We start from the raw sequence: 23,078 nt of genomic DNA, 5'->3' as shown, positions 1-23,078 counted from the left end.
TCTTTATGCAGAAATTCACACCAAAACAGATGATGGTTTCAATCTCCGACAACTTGGATGCTTTGGAAGATGATATGATCATCAAATGTGCCGAATGTGAAGGTAATTTCAGAGGCCTGGATCAAGGTTTGGATGTCTTTGCTTGACTGGTTACGTGGTTTGGCCAAACCGAAATCGTCAAACGGGAGATTGTTTAAAATTGATTCACGGCATAATAGATTTAGCCCAGTTTCGAAATTCTTTTTGTTCCTAATGGATATATATGACGCGAATTTCGCTTCGGTAATTTTCGTTACATAGTGTCTCAGATAACCCGTAAATTTGAAAATAACTTACAAAAGGCTCACGTCAAGGACCCGGCTCTAACTTTTCTTTCCTTCCTTTTAGCCAATCGGAATAACGTGTGGTTATGCTGTTCATCAGATTTGATGGCACAAATATTTGTTTTGAATGTAGCGAGTCGAAATATCGTCCCTATACAGTGGCAGGTCTGTATTTTAGATTTCGATCTTTTGACGAAAATAGGCACTAGTTACGTGAATAAAGTTTGCCTCGTTTAAGTACTTCGTTTAGAAAATAATAGATCAATATTGTTTTTCCCAAAGATTTGATAATATGCACAATTTGACATCTTGTTTCATCGATGTGACCCTGTCGTTGCGACCCATCAATTCACCGAGCATCTTCTCATTTCTTCCAGGTCCATTGTAAATGCCTAGACATGGTACGATTTGCTCGCTTGAACATGATGTTGGTATCCACCATCAAATCGGGCTTACATGCTATCGATATCGATAAGAAGTAAATTTTTCATCATTTTATGAACGAGAAAGTTTGCAAAGAAGTATGCTAAAAGCATTTTTAGCTCGGTTGAAATTGGTTGATTTTTCATGTGTTGAAACCACCATTGTCGTTTGAATACTCAGGAATACTGTCTTCTAGTTTATTTCTTACATTGGTGTACCCAAGTTTTCATCAGAAATCAAACAATCTTTAACTTTTCATTTTGTTTTCCTTTTAGAACGGAGGTTTGGAGTTTACAACTATCAGGGACAGCTTTGAGCATCAGTTGTGATCCTTCAGGGAATGTTATTCTTACACTGATGGATGGTACTATCGCTTTCCTCACCGTATGTGATTAATGTTTGTCTCTCTTTCGTTTTCATAGCGTAAATTCTTAAAGCAGATCGATTCTAGTTTCATTTCTTTTACTCTAGTTATTTATGAAATATTTTGTTCATGTGCCAGAAATATCTGAAGAGCTTTCAAGTTAAACTCCAATCGTGAATTAGTTGTGACATAACCCTTTCTTGGTAAAAGAACTTCAGCTGATCAAAATTTCAAACTGTCTTTTAATGAATCAAGTCTTCTCTTTTCAGATCAAAACGAAGGAACACCCAACACAACCGACATACGTGGATATCAGTCGTTCACCAGTTCTCTGTGGTTCGCTGATCGATGACCTGTTCTGGTGTGGTGCTGCTAATACCATATTCGTCCTGGACGTACAGTAAGTTGTAACTTTCTATAATTTACCCATTATGCCAGATTATGCCCTGATATTTAATACCTTGTTAACAACGTCAAAACTTTGACAAAAGTCTCCGTTGTTCTACTCCTCTCGAGTCTTTTATCTATATCATAACAAAGATAACAGAGGCAAAATCATCGTCAGCTTGTCAAAACTCCGACTAATATCTCAAAATTTTGACTTAAAAGTGTCTAATAATTTTAGAGAGTGTCACATTCTAATTTCGATATTCTTATTACACAGGCTCTCAACTTTGGCGAGCTATTTTTTCAAGTCATAAAAAAAGTTATTGCAGTGACAAAAGGGATTCAAAAGTATACACGCAGTTGAAATTCTGTATTTCAGAGTTGAAAAAGTTGATAAAATAAATTACAAACTTGTAAAAAAATTCGAAAATAATTTTTTTGTGCATTAGGAGTAATGTTCAAGCATGGATTTATTATAGAGACTCTGGATAAACATCAAATCAATCTTTTTACCTAAATAATTCAAAGAACTAAAATTATGACGAAATATTGTCGGATTTTTCATACCAATTTTAAAAAACAGGTGGCAATGAAGCTCGCTTCAAAGAGACAATAAAAGATAGATGTCCAGGCGTTTATATGTTAGTAGGGGGAATTTTGATTGATCTTTTGGAGTCGCTTGACTCGAGACGCTTAACTCGAGATATTGAGCTTCAAAAAGCGCAAAAACTGGACAAAATAGCAGTTTCTGGCTGAAAAACACGGTTTTCAAGGGTTAATATCTCGAGTTAGGTACAGAAATCACCTATACTTGCAATATATCTCTAATCTTAATTTTTTGAGAGCTTTCCAAAAATATACAACGGGTCTCCGTTTTCTCGAGCTAAAATTTTCATTAATTTTTAACCCTATGATTTTTGCCTGAGACTATCATATTTGTCCGAAAATCACACCAAAGTGTCCGAAAAAAAAATCGGAAACATAGTAATTCCGATTCCCCTACCCCTTAGCTTTCCAAAAATGTATAACAAGTGCTTCTAACAAAACAGTCGAGCGATTTTACAAAATGCCCTCTACTATGTTCATGATTCCACTTAATTCCACGAATTCGATAAAGGGATAAATCAGTTAACAATAACCAAATGGTGGTAGACGGACTTCAATACAAGGAATGTAACATTTCTTTTTACCTTGTAGAACATTAGAGACAACGCGAACGATGAGAGTTTGTCCTGTGGAAAGACACAGCGTGTCCCATTTGGTGGACTCAAAGTATGGTGTATGGTCCTCTGTTGAAGGGTGAGTATAGGCCTTTTAAGTAGCCTCGATAATTCGAACCTCCATATATAAGGGCCAGGGCAAACCAGTCCAACATTTCATCCAACATGATTTTCCAATGTTGGATGGAATGTTTGATGGAAAAACTTGCGTTGGATGAAGCAAAAATCAAGGCCGGGGCAAACCGATCCAACATTTCATCCGACATGACTTTGAAAAAAATGAAAATTCAAAAAAATAAAGAAAAAAGTACCACCAAACCAATCCAACACGAAAAATTACACAATTCAATGAGAGAGCTTCTTTGATCTCGCCGCAAATGTTGGATGAAATGTTTGATGGCGATCAAACTTCACCCAACACCGTCCAACACGATTTTTTTCTTCTTTTTTTGAATTTTCATCTTTTTCCAAAAATTTGAATTGACGCAAACCGGTCCCACATTTCATCCAACATCAGAAAAAAGCATGTTGGATGAAATGTTGGACCGGTTTGCCCTGGCCTTAACTGATAAACCTTTCTATAGTTCTATTCCCGTCAAGGGAAAAGTGAAGAATCTCGAGCAGATTAAACTTCCCGTTCGTGCTCGAAATCGCAAAGTCAACCGAAGTCAAGTTTGTAAAGATAAACATAACCTGGATTTTTTTGTTTTGGTTGAGCTCTAAACTAAAATCCATTCTTAGTGGTCAGGCATCACCATTCTAAACTAAAATTACTCAAAGTAATTATTTGATTCCATGTATGTAACCATTCATTCAATTGTCTTTTCTTTTAGGTCGTCAGTTGTCCACTTATGGCACAAAACCAAATACACTGCTTTGTTGACTGTCGATATTTTGGTTGAAGGTGGATTAGCTTCTGAAAAGGTTTGAAATTAATTACAGTATTGTAAAAATTGACTTCTTTGGATTCTGGTTATTTGAGGTTAAAAACTCTCTCAATACTCTATCTCGTACTTTCAATGTGAAAAGGCTTTTCATGAACTGGGTATTACAATCTCCATTTTCATTTGTTTTAATAGAAAACAGGAACATTGCTGAGCACTGGTATAACAACCATCGTTGAATTGAAAGGAAAACTATGGGTTGGTTTCGGTAACGGTCGGTTTATCATCAATGACGTCATTCAAAAAGCTGAGGATACAAGCGATGATCTAAACGATGCTATTACGTCATACAAAACTTCTCTATCTTTGAATGATATCGTGGGAGCGATTAAAACCGGCCGCTCAGATAGTAAAAAGAAAGGGCCCCAAAAACTAGGCGTGATCACGTGCTCACATGCTCTTGTGGGTGAAAAGTTAGACGAGAAGCAACTCTCACCAACACACTCTCATAATGGTGACGATTCAACGGATTTTGCGATGGTTGAGAAACGCATGTCACAAGCTTTAGAGAGTGGTACGGATAATTTGTTCTTGAAGATGAACCAAGTACAACGGATATGTGAACATCGTGTCAATTGTTTTGTCCAATGCAGGTAGGTTCTTTGCAAACTTTTGACTACAGCTTTTTTTGTAAAAGTAAGGGTCGATTTCAATAGTTCTCTGTGTTGAAAAGATTGAAGCATGAAGGACGAATTGTGTGTTTACTGCGTCAATACTCTTTAGATTTAGATTTTGAAGTTTTCAATATTTTTAACCGGACACAGTCCATCGCCATCCATGTTGAGGATAAATTTTGACAGAGTTAAAAGTAAGTGTGCGACGGCAGTCGGAGGCGACCCGAAGGCTCCTCTTTCGATAGCTATCTACCCGAAGGCAAGGGAGGGAGCCACTCTTTCTCCCTGGATTGCTCCATTTACCCTTGGTTCTTCTCTTACTTTAAGGGCAGAAACTTTCGCGTTTTTGCGATTTTGATCCTTTTTCGCGAAAGTTTCTGCCAAGTAAGAAATTAAACCTGAAAAACGCGAAAGTTTTTTCGCGAAAAATAAACTTTCCTATTCAGTTTTGCACTATTTGCTAAATTTTTGCGTGTTTTATGAGTTTTTGTTACCAAAAAAGGTAAATTTTATATGAATTCGTGAAAGTTCTATCTGTGAAATTTCGGCTTAAACCATAATTTGCGAAACTTAAATTCGCTAAATTTCGCGACTTTGTAACTTCGCGAAACTTTCTGCCCTTAAAGTACTTGCTCGAGCATCAAGCAGAGAAGCATCAAATACCATTTTGGGAATCTTTGAAGTACTGGGAATTAAGTACTGAGCTTTGAATACATTTTTATTTCAATATCTTTCAGGAACGACGAGAAATTAGTTTTGACATGCATGGGTGCCCTGAACGATGATTCGTCCGTTGTTCTTTGGAGCTCCGAAAAACATGACGTAAGTATCTTTATCTTGTTATAACCTTTTCCGTATCAATGTCAGATTTGTCATTTAGATTATAAAATCGTTTTTTATGAAAGTAAATGAAAGAAGTTTACTCTGCTTTAAGATTGAAAAGAAATTTTTGCGAGAAAAGTAATATAAAATGCCTAAAAATCTCTCCACGAGTGAACAAACAACAAAAAGCCACCCAATTTGGATTTAACTGAATTCTTGAAGCGAATTGATATGTATTTTTACCACTGGAACTTTCCCGTCAAGCTAATCATATCCACACAACGTAAGGCTTTCACGGCATCTTTCAGGGTGTAACCCCCGTCCCCAACTCACAGAAGGATGGAGCTAGCCAGAGTGATCAGAAATTTCCTGTACTTCATTTTTCATTTCTTTTTTTTTCAGGGCCGTGAAATGTGGTTTGCTCAGACTGTTTCGTATTCCGAATAAAAAATGAAAATTTTTTTCTATTTCTATCATATCAAGTTTGTATTGGATACATAGGGGGTGGGTATATCATCAAAGACTATTTTAATAGATATTGAAATTGAAACAAAGTGCATCACTTTATTTTTTTTATTTTTATGAGATTTAATATTTGTCATATTTTTTATCTCAAATTTTGTATTTTATGTTGTATAGAAATTATTCTAAATCTTGATTTTTTACCCCGGTTTTCCAAGCAAGCTATTTTTATTTAAACCTCTACTACTCGAAAGATGGGTCATTTAGCTTAGAATTTATATAGATGCTTATAAATAGGCAATATCAGTATTCCTAATATGTTATTTTGTATTATCTAAATTCATAGAATATTTTTGTTTTCAGTATTATCTTAGTATTATTATAAAATTGTTATATATAATAAACTTATGTAAATAGAATTTGTTATTTTTTCAACATTATTATTTACCATTCTTTTTACCTTTTTTAGGTTATTATGCTTCTCCAAATATTCTTGAGTTGCGACTTCTTACTACAGAGCCGAGATTTCAATATTTAGAGGTACCTTCATCTCACAAAAACCAACAAGTGATAAGCAATGAGATTTTTAATTTTAAGACGGAGTCTTTAAAAGTAGAACTCAATCTTGGTATAAAAGATTACATGTCAAAGACCTATAAAAGCTTTTCTATAGTTAGTGACGAGCCTCTTTCCAATCATAACAAAAGAAGTATTTGGAAAACGCAATAGATAATTACAATATTATTTTTTTATAGATTCTTTCATCATTTTTGCCGTTAATTTTCACTTAATTTTCTAATCTTTTTCAATTTTACAAATTTTATAGCAATATTTGAAATAAATAGATATCCAAATGTTAAACAATATATATGAAATATATCGTCATTGTTTTTGTAACAGTAAGAAAAGTACAACGGGCAAAGAGCAGTTGCGCAAACTGGAGAGGCAATTTTAGAAGATTTTGGTAAATATCTTTTTAGAACCTAGGCGTGCACAAAAATTTTGGGATATTTTCTCTCTTTTTGGCCGAAAACTGCCATATCTAAGGTGTAAAAGAGCAAAGGGGCGCTAAAATTTAGTAAACAGAGGCGTCTTTTTGCACCCTTTTTATAATTTTACCGCTTTTAGTCGTAAGACTAGCCGTCACCCGGTGTCGCATCCGCTGAGGAGTAGATAAGCTAAACGCATCGTAAGCCCTTTGGACGCACGGTGGGGAAGGTATCAAGATTTGATTTTTAACCCAAAAAAACAAAAGATTATCACTACTGAAATAAATTCATCATAGACCCAAGAGATTCTCTCGATGATTTACTTTTCCAATGAGGGGTCAATCATTGCCTCCTACCCAAACTCGAGATATCACATTTTTCAGGTTTGGGTGACGTCAGCAGACCCAAAATGCCTCTGTATTTTTGAAACTCCATATCTACCCTTTAACCGCTCCCATCGTTTTCCCCATAAAACTGTCCCATTTTACCGGTAAGTATAATTGAACTGAAGCGCTACGGCGCTATCAGAAATTCAACTGAGAAATCTTTTAAGCGGCGGAAGTAAGGAGATGAAATATAAGCGGAAATATCGAATTTGGAAGCCGGTTTACCGGACAAAACCTTATAAACGCCATAAATCGTGTGCCGGTAAATTTGAAACCTTGCAAGTGATCTTGCCCGCCAATATGGCGTCAAAGTTGAACACGATTTTCAAAAGAATCTTCAAAGATCACTGATATTCTGGCTTCTTTTGGTTGTTTTCTTTATTGCATGGTTTGTCCTTATTATTTTTCACTCTTTGATTACTATGGCTGGTTTTGAAGAGTCCGGTTTACCTGGGGAAAAGTCGATTTGCGAAGGATTTCAAGGAGCATCTGAACCCGAAAGTTTTATTACACAGTTTCAACAAGAAAATTGTATTTTGTTGACTTCATTGGCTCCTGCACTTCATCTCCTGGACTTACAAGATGTCAAAAGAGTTACATTTCACCAAACTGTAGTGAATGATTTGTTTGAAAAGCTGAAGAAACGAATTGGTGAGCTAAACAACAATGATGAAGAAAAACTTTCTGAACTTTTGGATCATATTTTTCATTTTATTCATGTTGATGTATTACGACCCATTGTTATGGATACTATGAAAAAGACTAAAAATATCAAACCAGAGTATATTGAGCAAATAGCAAGCCATGAAAAGATATATAAAGATTGCCCGATTGAAGTTAAAAGAAGGGTTTGGATGAACAACCATCCAATGTTTGGGGATGCTGTTGGGCCAATCCTTAATAAATATATTGAAGAAAAGAATAAGATATTGTTTGATATTGAAACAGTGAAAATCAAATCATTTTATAATATACCACCACGTCAAAGGAGGCAGAAAGCTGTCATAAAAGAACTTGTTGATATGATTGGTGGATCTATCGAACTTTATAATTTAGTGTTACAATTTCTAAGAACTCTATATTTGCGAACAAAAGAAGAGCACTATTGCTCTCTACGTGGTGAACTGTTAATGGCTTTTCATGACGCTGACATAAAAGAGATTCGTCAAGTAGACCCTTGTCACAAGTTTGCATGGCTTCTAGATGCCTGTATTAGGGATAAGAGTATTGATACCAAACGTTTAAAAGAACTTCAATCATTCTTGGATAGCATGAAAAAGACTCAAGAAGAAATTTTAGGGTAAAAATGCTTCCCCAGTTTTTTACAATATATTTCAAAGCCTGGAAGCCATCTACAACTACCATAACTTGGTTTAATGTCGACAATTATGATACCTCCATACCTTTTTTCAAAGAGGCCACCCTGTTGAATAATTATGTAGTCCAGCAGAAAAACAATGATAAAACCATGCATAATTATTACAATATGCATGATACAGTAATTATGCATGGCTCTATCATTGTTTTTATGGCTGGACTACATAATTATTCAAGAGGACGTCCTATTTGAAAAAAAGGTCTATTTCTATTTCTATCCATTTATTTGCATAAGCCCAGACGATGTCAATCGAACAAATCGAATGCCGAATCAATTGAACGCAATTGAACACAATCGAATAATTGCAATTCGATTGTCGAACGCAATCGAACTGTAATCGAATATTACCTAGGATTTGCCGTTCGATTGCTTCGATTACGTTCGATTGTATTCAATTATGTTTGATTACGTTCGATTGATTTAGATTTTATTCGCTTTTCTACGATACTTTAGCGCTCGGCCGCCCACGCTAAAAACCTCTAACGGAGTGATCCAATTTAATTTAATCGCAATCAAACTCATCGTTATCGTAATCGAACGAAATCGAATATTAATCGATTGTAATTGACAATCAATCGAACCAATGGAACATAGTCAACTATTAATCGAACCAATCTAACCTTACTTGACTTACTCGAACGCAATCGAACACAATCGAATATTACCCAGGAATTGGCCGTTCGATTGAGATTCGATTACGTTCGACAATCGAATCGCAATTATTCGATTGTGTTCGATTACGTTCGATTGGTTTGATTGCGATTTTTGTTCGAAGTTGTTCGATTGACACCGTCTGAATAAGCCTAAAAAAGCTAACACTGCAAATATTTAACAAAAGACTTGTTTATGAAAATAAAAAGTTTTGGACCCATACTTCAGTGGATGCAAATAAAAAAACCAGGGGGAAATAAGATATTACCTTTAAATAAGCTTTGTTTAAATTGACACGCTAACATTCTCCCTAATTAGCACCAATAACACTGCAAATCTTCTGCAAAACGTGCTATAAAGTATTAGGGTTTTGTTTTCGTGATACAAAGCATATAATTTCCGGCCCAAATGGCTGGAGTAGTTTAATATATATGGAGCAGAGTGGACTGAGTCAATAGGTCATTGCGTTCTCCCAAATGATTACAGCAAGAGATCTCTCTGATAGCAAAGAATTATAATTTCTATCAGTGATTCTGACTGCTCTATCATCCCCAACTCTAAAGAAGGTTGTTGAATTTAGATGAAGGATGTCGACAATTGGCCCAATTCAGTACAGTCTAGACTTTTCTACTTCAGATTGGACTCTTCCAAAAAAGGGTTAATTTAGGGGTTTTGACAAGAATTTTCACATTCCCTACATGGAAATTTCGAACAACAAATTATCCATTGGAAATCTAGGACAAGACCCCTGGAATTTCAAATTGTGTGAAAAAGAGGCCTAAAAATAACTACTGTATATACTGATCTCAGCTTTTGAGAAGAGAACACAACCCTGGAAACCTACAATAACCCCTTTGGAAATCAAAGATTTGACCCTTGGAAAAGTTTATTTATACCCCTGTATGGTTGGGAATGGATTGGAATGGCCCATTTTATAAAGGAAAGTAAGCCTGAACAGGTCTCTTATTGTTAAAATGTAAACTGAAGCACAACTAAAAATTAAAACTAGTCAAAATTCTTGAAATCCTAATTTTTTGGAAAAACTGCCCAAAGTACTGAATGTCTCAAAATCATCGGGTGCATGTCACTAGTCCGACACTTTCTAGTCCGACAGTAAAATAGTCCGAATCTATAAAATAATTTAGAATTTAGAAGTCTTTTTTTCCGATGTCACTTTTGTCCAAAAACGAAAGATTTTACAGTGTCGAATGTTGAATAAGGGTTTTTTTACTGAGATAATATTAATAAAAGTTCATTTTGGCATTTTGACATAATTAGAAATAAAGGACCAATCAAATTTGCTTAGAAATAATTTATAGCAAAAAGAATGCACCGCCTTTAAGGGTCCCTTTTTGCATGTTCAGAATTATGAAGCTTCCCAAAATTTAAGAAAAGTTGGGTTTAGGGGCCCAACCTCAAAGTCGGAACTTTGGATTTTTATAAGCACGTGGCTGCTTATAAAAGATGTGCCTCCTTTTCGGCGATTCATATTTCGTTTTACATGTTTTTTTTTTACTCGTTACGTTGTCGGACAAAATTGTTGTCGGAATACTGACGCATTCGTCAAATCCAACGTCGGACATTTTTACTGTCGGACTAGAAAGTGTCGGACTACTGACGACCTCCCAAATCATCTGCCTTGGGGTGTAGTAGGGCGAAATTTGTTCGTTTTTTTTTTAGGTCGCTCGATTTTTTTAGTCAAAGCAGTTGTTATACAAGTATAGGTGATTTCTGTACCTAACTCGAGATATTAACCTTTACCACGCCTTCTCTCTGGGAACTTCACCCCGTGCACGCCTTGTCGTTTTGGGAAAAATGACAGTTTTACGCTTTCCGTCATAACTTTTGATCTACTAAACCGATTCAAAAAAATAAGCCCATTCTGGAAAGCCCAACTATCCTGCTTTCCAAAAATGTTTAAATAAAGAATTTTCCTCTATCAATGGTGACACAGTAGTCTTCTGCCTTAGAGTTGAAAAAAATTCAAAACGCAATTTGTCATATTTTTCAAAATTTTAAGTTCCGGTTAAAAAAAAAGTGGGGAGAACATTTGCGATACCATAATTTTCTGGCTCATTGTTTCCACCATTATAACTACAACTACTAGCCAAAAAATCACAATCATACCTTTACTAGAAATGGCAGAATTCATTTTTAGAAAACCTTGGTTTTCGAGAAAATTTCCACGTAAATCAGAGGCACGTAAGGCAGAGGCCCCTTGAGGTAATTTTTATGGGAAATATCACTAAAAACAGCTAAAAATGACTTTCCTATCATCAACCAGCATGAAAGCAATAGAAATAACATAGTATATACACTTTGAAATCCTTTGCAGCCTTATCAGAAGCCTTAACTTGGGTTTCGGTGACGGTCGATGACGGCCGACAAGCCTCCAGTCCTCACCCTTAATGTACCGTCATACTAAAGAATAAGGAGGCAGAAACTTACCTCAAACACCAGGGGGGGGTCAACATTTATAATACCAACCCATAGCCCAAAAACCTGACTTTTGACCTTTTGAGTTAAGTTAACACCACCACCCCAAAATTGGTATCGATACCAACTTGAAAATCATAATTTCAGAAAAAGGGGGGACCCACCCCCTTATTTTGGTATCGATACCAGCTTGAAAATCATAATTTTCAAAAAAAAGGGGGACCCACCCCCTTAATTTGGTATCGATACCAACATGACTTTTTGAATTTGACAAAATATCATGGGACCCACCCCCTAATTTAGTACCAATACCAATATGACAAATTTGAGTTTAAAGCAGTTTAAAGAGGACCCACCCCCTCCCACACAAACAGAGTACTAAGAGAAACATAAAAAAAAACTCATTTTTGAAATAGAATTTCTTCAACACAACACAAAAAATGTCATATGCTAAAATAGAAAATGACTGAAAACTGACAATATAATAAAAAAATATCAATGAAGCTAGCAAAATCAATCTGAATCAATATTATCCAAATATAATAATTGATGTGCAAAAACTAGGAGAAGCTATTATCAGTACATAATTTTAGAACAGAATAGATTCACTCATTACCAAATGCTATCACAGAAAAAATGTTTTTGCTTCAGGCTTGATCAAAAATAAAACTTGAAAATATCAAAAAAGTCCAAAATAAACAAACTTCAAAGTCATTTATACTTATTACTCATTTACAGTCATTATACTCAAAAGCTAAAACAAATCCAATTGAAACCTGTTTAGACTGATATGTACCCTGGGGTATTTTCTAGCTATAAGGGCAAAAATTAAGAAAGTTTTGCTGTCATTTTGATATGGATACCAACTTTCTGAATCATATTATTTAAAAAAAGGGGTACCCACCCCCTATTTTGGTATCAATACCAACTGGGGATAGCTCTTTTTTTCTAAAAAAAGGGGGACCCACCCCCATCAATACCAACTTGACTTTTCAGACTTTTAAAGGAAAAAAAGACACCACCACCCCGCTATGGGTCTGGTATCTGGATGTTGACCCCCCCCTGCAAACACTGACTAAACTACAAACAAGCAATACATAACATTTCCAACCAATAAAACAAACCATTTTCCACTAAATAAACATAAAAAGTTAGTTACAGCAGTCAATGAGCTCATAATTTCCCAAAGAATATTTTGCCTGATTTTCCAGTTTGTTTTGACAGTTAAAATCGAAAGTAGGTGGTTTCAAACTATTGAAAATAGTTTGTTTACATTTTCTCTCCGTCATATAAGACATTTCCCGGGATTTAAAGGCGTCTTTAAGGCGGTAGGGCGGCTTTTCTTAAGACCGCACGAAAAACGTATATTTACGGCTTCGGCTATATATTAGAACGTAAATTTACGGCTTCGGCGTGGTAAAGGTTAACCCTTAAAAACGGTGTTTTTCAGCAAGAACAGCTGTTTTGTCCAGTTTTTGCGCTTTTTGGAGCTCAATATCTCGACTCACAATATATCTCTAATCTTAATTTTTTGAGAGCTTTCCAAAAATGTACAACAGGTCTCTATTTTCTAAAGCTAAAATTTTCATTAATTTTTGACCCTATAATTTTTGCCTGAGACCATCATATTTGTCCGAAAATTACACCAAAGTGTCCGAAAAAAATTGGCACCCAAGTTATTTTGATTCCCCTACCCCTTAGCTTTTCAAAAATGTATAACAAGTGCTTTGACTAAAAAAATTGAGCGATTTTACAAATTTATCCCTACTAGTGGGGGCAAAAACACAAACTTTGGATATGGTTTGGGTATTATGCAAAAAAGCAAGGCCTAAAAAATAGGGTCTTTAAACAAAGAGCGCTCTCCATACTTCAAAAAACTGTCTACGCCAAATTTCATTGATCAAAAGTCATTTTTGGGTTTTAAATTTCACATAGATTTTGCAGATTATGGGAAATTCTCCATTTCCATTAAATTTTTAACGACTTAAAAGGCCTATAACTTTTGATCTATTGAGACTTCTACAATGTTCTTTTTGGACCTACCCCGGTGGAGGTCCTATAAATTAACCGTTGTATGTTCGTTCGTTCGTTCGTTAGTTACCAGCTTTTCTCGAGATTGGCTCATTAGTTTTTTCTGATTTTTTGCACAAAGATGCATAACTATATAAACCCTCGAATGTGACGGAGCCCGATTTTCGAAAGAAAATTTTTTTGGGCAAATTTGGGCCAAAAAACGGCTAAAAATCGGGGTTTTTTGACTTTGTGAAAAATTGGATCATTAATTTTTTCTGATTTTTTGTATGAAAGTAGGGTACCATCATAGGTAAAAGATGGCTCAAGCAGATTTTTGCAAAAAAAATTTTTTGGCTCAAAAAACGCATGTTTATCTATAAGAATCACTATTAATAAGCATACATCAATGTTCTTAGTCAAATTACTCAATTATTTTTATGAGATAGATGTATTTTTTGCTCATGAGGGCTTACTTTTGAAGAATATATGTGTTTAGACATGAACCTTTGGTTGCTTGGCGTGTTTTTGTAGAAAAACTGGCCAAATTCAATATTTTTTTATAAGCACATTATCAATTACTTAGGTATTAGCTTTTCTCGAGATTGCCTGTTTCATTCTTTATTATTTTTTGCACAAAGATGCGCAACTATAAACCCTCGAATGTGACGGCGCCCGATTTTCAAAAACAAATGTTTTTGGGCAAATTTGGGCCAAAAAATGGCTAAAAAACGAGTTTTTTGGACTTTAAAAAATTGAATCATTAAAAATTTTTTCTAATTTTTTAAATGAAAATAGGTAAAAGATGGCTCAAGCAGATTTTTGTAAAAAACGAATTTTTCAGCTCAAAAAACGCATCTTTATCTATAAGAATCACTATTAATAAACATACATCAATGTTCTTAGCCAAATTACTCAATATTTCGATGAGATCGATGTTTTGCTCACGAAGTCTTGAATATGAAAAAATATTTAAATAGAGCATGAAATTTTGGTTTCTAAACGGTTTTTATAAGAAACAAACGACTAATTTTAATAGATCATCACTATTTGTGTTCTGAATGATTGTTTAATGGTCGGTCACATTCACGTAGATATCAATTATATATGTGTTAAATGCATAACCAGGTAGGTCCATAAAAGTATCACTTGTTAATAAGAACATTCAAAACAAGCTTTTGAATGCTTAATTAAAAAGTTTCTTAAAATGTTCTTATTTTCACCATGAGTATTTTTTGCCATTTTCCCAAAAAATGGGGCTGTTTAGAGTCCAACAAGCCTTAAAATTTTCTTTACGTGTTCTTAATATCTTGGCCATTGAAGCCTTATGTTCTTTTTGGACCTACCCCGGTGGGGTAGAGGTCCTATAAATTAACCGATGTCCGTCCGTTCGTCTGTTCGTTCGTCTGTTCGTCCGTCTGTTACCAGCTTTTCTCAGGATTGGCTCATTAGTTTTTTTTGATTTTTGGCACAATGATGCAAAATGGTAATGCCCAAAATGTGACGGAGCCCGATTTTCGAAAAAAAATTATTTCCGGCCGAAAATGCCGGAAATATGCCGGAAAAACCGTTTTTTTTGCATTTTCTCAAGATTTCATCATTAGTTTTTTCTGATTTTTTGCACAAAGATGCGTATTAGCAATGCCCAAAACTTGGCCGAGTCCGATTTTTGAGAAAAAATTTTTTCCGGTCGAAAATGCCGGAAATATGCCGGAAATCGCCATTTTTGCAGATTTTCATCGGACTTTTTCCTTATATTTCGTTGTTTTTTCACACAAAAACATCATTAATAGCAATGCCCACCATGAAGCATGGTTCAATCGTCAATAGAACTGAGTTTTGAAGCCGGAACTTTCTAAAAATCGCCGGTGCAGCCCATTTTGGCCGGAAAAACGGTATTTCTTGATTTTCTCGAGCTGTACTTTATATTTTTTTATGAAATTTTGCACACTGATGCAAAATGATAATACCTAAAATGTGACGGAGCCTGATTTTGGACAAAAAAATTTTCCGGCCGAAAATGCCGGAAATATGCCGGAAAAACAGGTTTTTTGGCATTTTCTCGAGATTTTATCATTAGTTTTTTCTGATTTTTTGCTCAAAGATGCGTATTAACAATGCCCAAAACATGGCCGAGTCCGATTTTTGAGAAAAATTTTTTTCCGGCCGAAAATACCGGAAATATGCCGGAAAAACTGTTTATTTGGCATTTTCTTGAGATTTTATCATTAGTTTTTTCTGATTTTTTGCTCAAAGATGCCTAATAACAATGCCCAAAACATGGTCGAGTCCGATTTTTGATAAAAAAATTTTTCCGGCCGAAAATGCCGGAAATATGCCGAAAAAACTGTTTTTTGGGGATTTTCTCGAGATTTTATCACTAGTTTTTGCTGATTTTTTGCTCAAAGATGCGTATTAACAATGCCCAAATCATTGCCGAGTCCGATTTTTGAGAAAAAGATTTTTCCGGCCGAAAATGCCCGAAATATGCCGGAAATCGCCGTTTTTGCAGATTTGAATTGGGCTTTTTCCATACATTTCTTTGTTTTTTCACTTAAAAAAATGTTTGATAACAATGCCACCATCAAGCATGATTCAATTGTCAATAAAACTTTTGCAATTTTGCAACCGGAACTTTCTATTTCTTTTTTCCCTAAACCCCTCCCCCCCATCAACAATCAATGATGACATTTAATGCATTTTCGCTAAGCGCTATATTTTCTTAATGATTTTTTTTCTCCTTATTGCTATCTAAGTTTCATCATCAGGTAGGTCCATTCAGCATGTTGCTTGTATAGTTTGTTCTTAGTACAAGAACAGCCAGCGGTGGTGGGCCAATGCCCAAAAATCTTATTTCTATTATAACATAAACGAATCTTTTTAACAGGGATATTGGTATGATCTTGTGTGATCCATATGCAACTTACACAATCGTACAAAGTATTATTCAGCATATTGACAGACTCATGAAAGCAGAACAACTACCGCGTGTAAGTAATATTTCTTGTTTGATGTTTTTGGATTAGAGCTTTTTTGAGTTTTATGATGTAAAACTGACCATATTGTTTTTTCTTGGCACGTCTGTTTATCGGAAAAAACAGTAGGAAAAGTCCCCATTTTGTTCCCTTTTTGTCCCCAGTGGGCAATACTGTACCTTGATTTTCTAAATTAAGTCCAGCTTACCCAAATGTTTTTTTTTTCATAAAAAATGAAAATCTAGAATTCTTCAATTTATATACAGTATCAAATGAATGAAACCATGTTACCATTATTTCTTTAAAGTCGTCAAATGATCTAGCATTTCTGGTGAGGTTACTACTCTTGAGTGTTCATTCCTGGAATATGTTAAAAAATCAAGACTTCAAGGAAGATCCAATCGTAAGTTTGCTTGATATTATATATACTATATTATTACTTTTGTCAGTGTTTTGGCTAAGAATAGAAGAAGAAATCACTAAATTTGTAAATCTGTTTAAGAGTCTGTTGTATTAAAGGAAGCAATATTTAAAGACCTATGAAAGGAAAATTTGGCCCCATATTGATCAACATTTCGAACTGTTTTACTTTCCCAACAGAACATTGATATTATCACAAAATTTCTTCCAATGATTATCTCCTTGATGCTGGACAACACTTCATCCATACAAACTATCACATCTGATGCCATCAAGTTGCCAGATTCTTTGTGGAAAATGGTGGAAACAAACCAAGCTTGCCAATGCATTTTTTCTTTCTTTGTCAACCAACTCATCATGCATAATAAAAAGTAAGATACTAACTTTTAATATTTGCTTTAACACGAATTGCATATTGTTCAAGTCCATTACATCTCCCCAAATCAAGTTTCACATTATTCATTTCAAATCAAATTTCGATAGATGATAAGGGTTGTTGTTCGAAAATTACTGACTTTAAAATATTTTCAACTCCTCTTTTCCAATTTTTTTCCCTCTTTATAGATATATTCTATCAGGTGTTTTACCTGGGTTTGCAACCGCTTTGAAAAACCAGCCAATCAGTGCAACGGTTGGCAACTTGTTTGTTCATTCCCTCTTACGACATCAAGAAGCTTTCACGGACACATCACACTGTAAACTAATATTCGATCAGTTTCTAATGACTTGGGTGCAATATGAGGAAGTTCTTCATCACATTCTACGGCTTTTATGGTGTGCTTATGAAAAGATTGATAGTCAGCTGTTGGTGGCCATTCTAACTGCCGCACAGCCTGCACTACAGGTAAATATTTCTCTTTAGATTTCAAAGAATTCATCTTCCATAGTTTTTCAAATATATGTATGATTATTTGGTGATGGAATTTTGATATAAAAAGAAGAGACAAATCTTTATAATAATTATTATACCTCATACGTCAACCATTTCAAAATTTCCTAGGAGATTCAAAATTGAATGACATAGCTTTATATTTCTCGAAACTTAACATATATCTAAATTACACCAACCCTGAAATGACCTCTAAAATTTTTCATTTAACCTTTTTTTCAGCATTCGGATGCAGTGCACGATGTCCATGCCAGGTTGGTGGATATGATAGCATCATGGAAAGTGAATACACCTTCTGGATCAAGCAATACTTCATCCCCTGCCCTCTCTATTTCTCCTGTCGTCTCGCCTGGTCTCACTGTCCCATGATACACTCAAACTAATCTTTTAAAGAACCTTTTTTTTTAAGTTTAAGAGTTTCATTCAATTTGGGGTTTTTGCTATATCACACACTCGTGGATCCTTTGTGTAGGTAGTTTTTTCAATGGATCTTGGTCTCAGTGGTTTTTTGAGCTCTCAGCAGTCCACTAAAACTTACTTGTCAGGGATAGGCAAGTCAATGTTCCAAAATCTATCTCGTGAAATCCTGGGTTTGGTTTTATAATGCAGTGTTAGGTTTTAGGTTCCAATTTTAAAGAATTTATGAAATTAGGGAAGGAATTTATATTAAATTTGACTTCGTAAACATATTAGGATAGATATTTTTATGGAATTTTTATGAAGGCTTCATAGTTTTGCTTGTTTATTCAAAACATTCGAATTTTGTCCACTTTTTTGATTCATTTTTGTAAATATTTCAAAAGTCAATGTTGTGAATAAATGAACGCCGTTTATGTTTTCTTGATCTCATTATTTGTTTATTCTTTTCCCTACTGTTCCATTCTTTCCAATTTACAATACAAATATAATGGTATCAATCTTTTTTAGGTAGAATTTATTTTCGCCCATGTCATTTCATTTAAAAGCATTAAAATTGATATTGCTTATCAAAATGTTTTTTCTTAGACTCTCCCGATACTCAAGGTCTTTTCCAAATAATAACAACTAGTATTGTATTGTATTTACCTCGCCTGATCATTTTATCTTTTTAGAAAAAAAGAAATTAGCAAACATAAAAAATAAAAATTATAAAAAAATTCAGAGAAATTTGGGAGTTGGCAAGAAAGATTAAGACAACAAGACACGAAGTAGTAAGGTATTATATATTTTTAATATAAATTATAAAATTTTAAATAATTTACTAGCAATGTCAATGTTGTTTTGTGAGTGACTACTCTCGGGTACCTAATAGTCTTCCTCCTCCGCTAATTAATTTTTCGAAAATTTTCCACCCATGACATTCTTATTCCAATCCCCTGCTTATTAATTTTTGGGAAAATGTTTTTGAAAGTTCCCTCTTTTGTCCTAATTTTGCTGTACTTGCCTCCTTTTCAAAAAATTTCCATCCAGGACATTTTTTTTCTAACCCCCTGGCTATTAGCTACCCGAGAGTAGTGAAGTTGATATGGGTTATCTAAATACAGCAACCGATTCAAATCACTTAATAGGTCTGATTGAAATGTTTGACAGGCGCCACCTATATTCCATTCTTCGCTCTATACTGAAAAATCATAATAAATAATAATAATAATGAGAAATGTTTTAAAATTTGGGAAAACCTTTTGATCTTTCAGAAATTCCTTTCGTGTGCTGTCATAATTGTAACCTCCTTTGGGGGGGACTCATTCTACTAGTACTTTTAAACAGATTACTATCATCTAACCTCAAAACCATACTTCTCAGAAAACTTAATGGCAATTTCTCATTAAATATTTAAAGTTACAATTTTATATGTCATAATTGTAATTAGATCTGTCTGGTAATTCAATGGTCTGAGTCTCAAACTTTATGCTTTTAACTTTAAACTCGAACTTGTCACTAAATTATTGAGTAACAAATTTAAACTCGTAATTTTAGTCGGTTCAAAAGCTTACGATTGCTCTTAAATAACATGAGTTTTTCCTTGTTTTATATTTGATCCCCAATTAATCAAAAGTTTGAAAAATTTCTAATCTCATAACAGATTATCCATTCTTCGCACATTAAACTCTGTCTAAAGATATAATGGCAATTGTGAAGATATAACCTGGTTTTTTAGCCAAAATAATCAAAGCCGTGTTATTTTTTTTGATTTTATTAAATCGAAAAAGAAAGACAGTGTCTAATGTTTGTGTATGTGATTGATGTCTGATTCTGGTGCGATTGTTTTGCTTAACCAATCACCGAGCTCATTTAAAATATTAAACATCCCAAACATGGATGAAAAAGATCAAAGCGGTCCGCCAACCTGGATAGATTCTCTTACGGAGCCTTGGCCTTTAGAGTCGATGCGTGTCATGCGTGGGGTAATCAGAATCTTCTCGGAGATAAGAAAATTTCATGATTGTATGAAATTATTTGAAGTTAATTTTGAAAGAATTTTTTTCCGTCATCTTTTCACTGATAATTGGTCGGTCTTTATGATAATTACTCGCAAAAAACAACACCTTTGGTCGGTCAGCTCTGTGTCTTTGGTCACGTATCACTAGTAAAGTCACGTATCACCAGTAAAGATGGAAAGAGTAAGCTTCACTTTGGAAGGATGCAATGCCCCCCCCTCCTGAAGAGCTAAAATGTTTTTATTCAGATTTCTATATTCCCGCGTAATTGTTTTTTGTCAAAATTAAGCTTGAAAGATAATAAACTTTTTAAATTCGTTGTTTGACAGTTTTATTTCAAATTTTCGTTAATTCGGTATTTGAGAAAAACTAGTTACATCAATGACATAAGTAAAATGTATGAATATACTAATCTGAAAAATGTAACACCTTAAAAAGAGAGCATTAACAAGATGACCAATTCATTTTAATCACTATTTGATTGGGTTTGCCCTAAAAAAAGCGACTTTATGTAATGCGAACTTCTTAAAAAACAAATATTTAATGCGCTTACACAATTTCTTTCTTTGATTTTTGAAAAAATAAAAATGTCTGTCAGGCGTCATCTAAATTTTAGACCTCTGTTATTATAAAAAATGCTTATTTAAAAATCTAAGCTAAAAATGTTGAAATACTTCAAAAGAGTACAAAATTGTTCTTTTAAACGTAAAAAAAGGTAGCTTTCGCAATACTATATTTTCAAAAAAAAAATGTTATAAAGTTATAATAAAGTATAATATACAATTCTTTAGACTAATATAATACACAATGTAATATTTACATAACATTTTACATACAGGTTTGTGTTATAGAAAATCATAACAAGCCATACAAGCCTTTGCAATAAGATATGGTGTATCAATCATCATTCCTGAATTTAAAATTCAAATTGACTGATATCGAATGTTAAAAAAAAGTCTTCTTTGTCCAAAGCAAAAGTAAATTCTGATTTAAGACATACCTTTGAATGATAAGGAGACCATTGTTAATTAAGCTCGCCATTGTGTGTAATTAAAGACCAACTACATAATCAGCATAATTAAAGAGCATGCTGCACGCAATAATTGAACCACTGAACAGTAAATCTTGATATAGTTCCTTTTACCTCTTTCTCGAAATGTTACTATAAAAGTGGAAGCCTCCACCAGTAGTATTTAATGATCGATTTCCAGCAAGGGGGTTTCCTCTGTTGCTTGTGTTGCCAGTCGTGTAATGTGGGTTGTACGGTGGTTGCCGTTTAAAAATGTCGTCTTTCTTTAAGTTTGTACTACGTGGCGCTTGATCACGTTGCGATAATGCGTCAACAACATCTTTGATCACTTGTCGCTTGTTAGTGAAGAAAAACATCTTTTCTCTGAGTATGTTCTTGTTGTATTTCGTTGTTAAGATATTTGCGAGAGCTCTTTACTCTTCAATGTATAATTTGCTTCTGCATTATGTCATCAAGTATTTATACCCTTATACCCTTTTCGATCACGTGGGACAACAACATCAATGTTTTTGAGAAAATATATTTTTCTTTTGAAGACTTCTTTGAATACGATGATCTGAGCGTTCTTTTGAATTTTCCCTCTTCTTAGCCGCAGCTTTGCTTTTTCTAGATGTCATCAATAATATTCTGTAAGCTTCGTCCCAGAGAAAGACAATAAAAGCGCGTCATCAGTGTCAATGCACTTACGTTTTTTATACATCCAGTGAACCCACAGTGTTTCTCAGAATAAAAAAGATATTAATAAAATGTTACAATTAGATGTAATTTGCCTATTTATTAAAATAATCGCAAAGATAGAGCGCTGCTATTCTATTAGAACTCATAGAGACATTCTTTTTGATAAATTACTCTCCTTTCCAGAGAGCTTTATGTTGCGCCACAACTATTGATTTTTACTATGGCACAGGGAAGATACTTTCGCATCTTTAACTAGCAAATTCTCATGTGATTATTACCACTTTAGCGGCCATTTTCGTAGATGAAGTAATTTTACTAGAGTAAATACAGGGCTTAGCTAAGCAGATATTCGTTTTACTACGGGAAAGCCACTATTAACTGCTTCTCACCATGAATGGAGCTACTATTTATTGATGTTATGAGCCATATTATCTCGCTTTTTGTTATTAATGTAACCTGACTCCTAGACGGTTTCTAAGGACATTTTACAATTTGTTGCTATGGCCAAAGATGACATCATCGTTATTTTTCTTTAAAAGATCAGCAAAACCTTTATGGTGTAAACCTTGTCTAGGGTTTCGATTTGCACATTTTGGCAACGTAATCACTTTCAATTTTGTACATTAGAACAGTATTTTTTTATTACCGCGAGGCTATAATGAAGCCAACAAGAAAATGCGACAGAAAGAAGTTACATTTAGTTAAGTAAAGACCAAAATAGTACACATCAAAGATTTTCAAATTATTTTCTAATTCGTAAACTCAAACAAAAATAACTTTATTTATCATTTTACTTTCATCTCTTCTTATCACGTTAGTGGGTCGTCTAGAAAGCGTACAATGTGCAAGAAAATAAAGTAAATATAAATGTATATTTATAAATGCTATTGACAATAACACTTCTTTATAAATCAATATCATATAATCCAATATATGTAGTAATATATTAATACTATGGCACTAAAGCGGTCAAAGACTAGACTCTTTGAAATTAGAGAGACTGTAACGACGTAATAGCTTAACAAGTGGGCGGGCGGGCGGGTTTCGTAACAATCTAACAACCTGTGAATAGCTTCGGACAGCCGCCCTTTTTAAAGTCTGACATCACGTGACTATGAAGCGCCAAAAGAACAATAATAAATTCATGACTTCAAAGCCTTAAATATTTTTATAATGTTGCAATTTTCATTTTCAGCATTTTGAGAACATTACACGTACTCTTTTTTAAAAACAGACTTTATAAAAACATAAGGCTTTGAT

The 23,078-nt window shown here is 34.2% G+C and overlaps 3 protein-coding genes across 3 annotated transcripts in view; all 3 read left to right on the top strand.

Moving 5' to 3' along the window:
- Positions 1-17: 17 nt before the first annotated feature.
- Positions 18-5,654, top strand: LOC136807117 (JNK-interacting protein-like). Its single transcript, XM_067063687.1, has 10 exons — positions 18-102; positions 388-488; positions 701-801; positions 1,022-1,130; positions 1,380-1,510; positions 2,695-2,796; positions 3,551-3,641; positions 3,797-4,254; positions 5,013-5,097; positions 5,500-5,654. The coding sequence occupies exons 1-10, from the start codon at positions 30-32 to the stop codon at positions 5,542-5,544; spliced, it is 1,296 nt and encodes a 431-aa protein (XP_066919788.1). The 5' UTR covers positions 18-29; the 3' UTR covers positions 5,545-5,654.
- Positions 5,655-7,207: 1,553 nt separating this feature from the next.
- LOC136807116 (negative elongation factor B-like) lies at positions 7,208-18,537 on the top strand. The gene is made up of 6 exons (XM_067063686.1): positions 7,208-8,234; positions 16,297-16,399; positions 16,692-16,787; positions 16,985-17,175; positions 17,369-17,648; positions 17,916-18,537. The coding sequence occupies exons 1-6, from the start codon at positions 7,357-7,359 to the stop codon at positions 18,060-18,062; spliced, it is 1,695 nt and encodes a 564-aa protein (XP_066919787.1). The 5' UTR covers positions 7,208-7,356; the 3' UTR covers positions 18,063-18,537.
- A 251-nt stretch (positions 18,538-18,788) lies between these two features.
- The window catches only part of LOC136807115 (uncharacterized), a 28,032-nt gene continuing 23,742 nt past the window's right edge, over positions 18,789-23,078 (top strand). Inside the window, exon 1 of the mRNA XM_067063685.1 lies at positions 18,789-18,888. The gene's annotated coding sequence lies outside the window, so the exon portion shown is untranslated. The remainder of the gene's footprint in view (positions 18,889-23,078) is intronic.

Source organism: Clytia hemisphaerica, unplaced genomic scaffold, assembly GCF_902728285.1.
Source record: "Clytia hemisphaerica strain Z4C2 unplaced genomic scaffold, Clytia hemisphaerica genome assembly, whole genome shotgun sequence".
NCBI classification, from domain to species: domain Eukaryota; kingdom Metazoa; phylum Cnidaria; class Hydrozoa; order Leptothecata; family Clytiidae; genus Clytia; species Clytia hemisphaerica.
This window is presented reverse-complemented; position numbering and strand designations above follow the sequence as displayed.

What these genes read in the sequence shown, in the direction of transcription:
- LOC136807116 (XM_067063686.1), top strand. Translation starts at nt 7,357, where the DNA reads ATGGCTGGTTTTGAAGAGTCCGGTTTACCTGGGGAAAAGTCGATTTGC. An exon ending in AAGCAGAACAACTACCGCGT is followed by an intron (nt 16,400 to 16,691) that starts GTAAGTAATATT and finishes ATTTCTTTAAAG; the next exon opens with TCGTCAAATGATCTAGCATT. An exon ending in CTCATCATGCATAATAAAAA is followed by an intron (nt 17,176 to 17,368) that starts GTAAGATACTAA and finishes CCCTCTTTATAG; the next exon opens with ATATATTCTATCAGGTGTTT.
- LOC136807117 (XM_067063687.1), top strand. Translation starts at nt 30, where the DNA reads ATGATGGTTTCAATCTCCGACAACTTGGATGCTTTGGAAGATGATATG. An exon ending in ATATTCGTCCTGGACGTACA is followed by an intron (nt 1,511 to 2,694) that starts GTAAGTTGTAAC and finishes TTTACCTTGTAG; the next exon opens with AACATTAGAGACAACGCGAA. An exon ending in GTGGATTAGCTTCTGAAAAG is followed by an intron (nt 3,642 to 3,796) that starts GTTTGAAATTAA and finishes TTGTTTTAATAG; the next exon opens with AAAACAGGAACATTGCTGAG.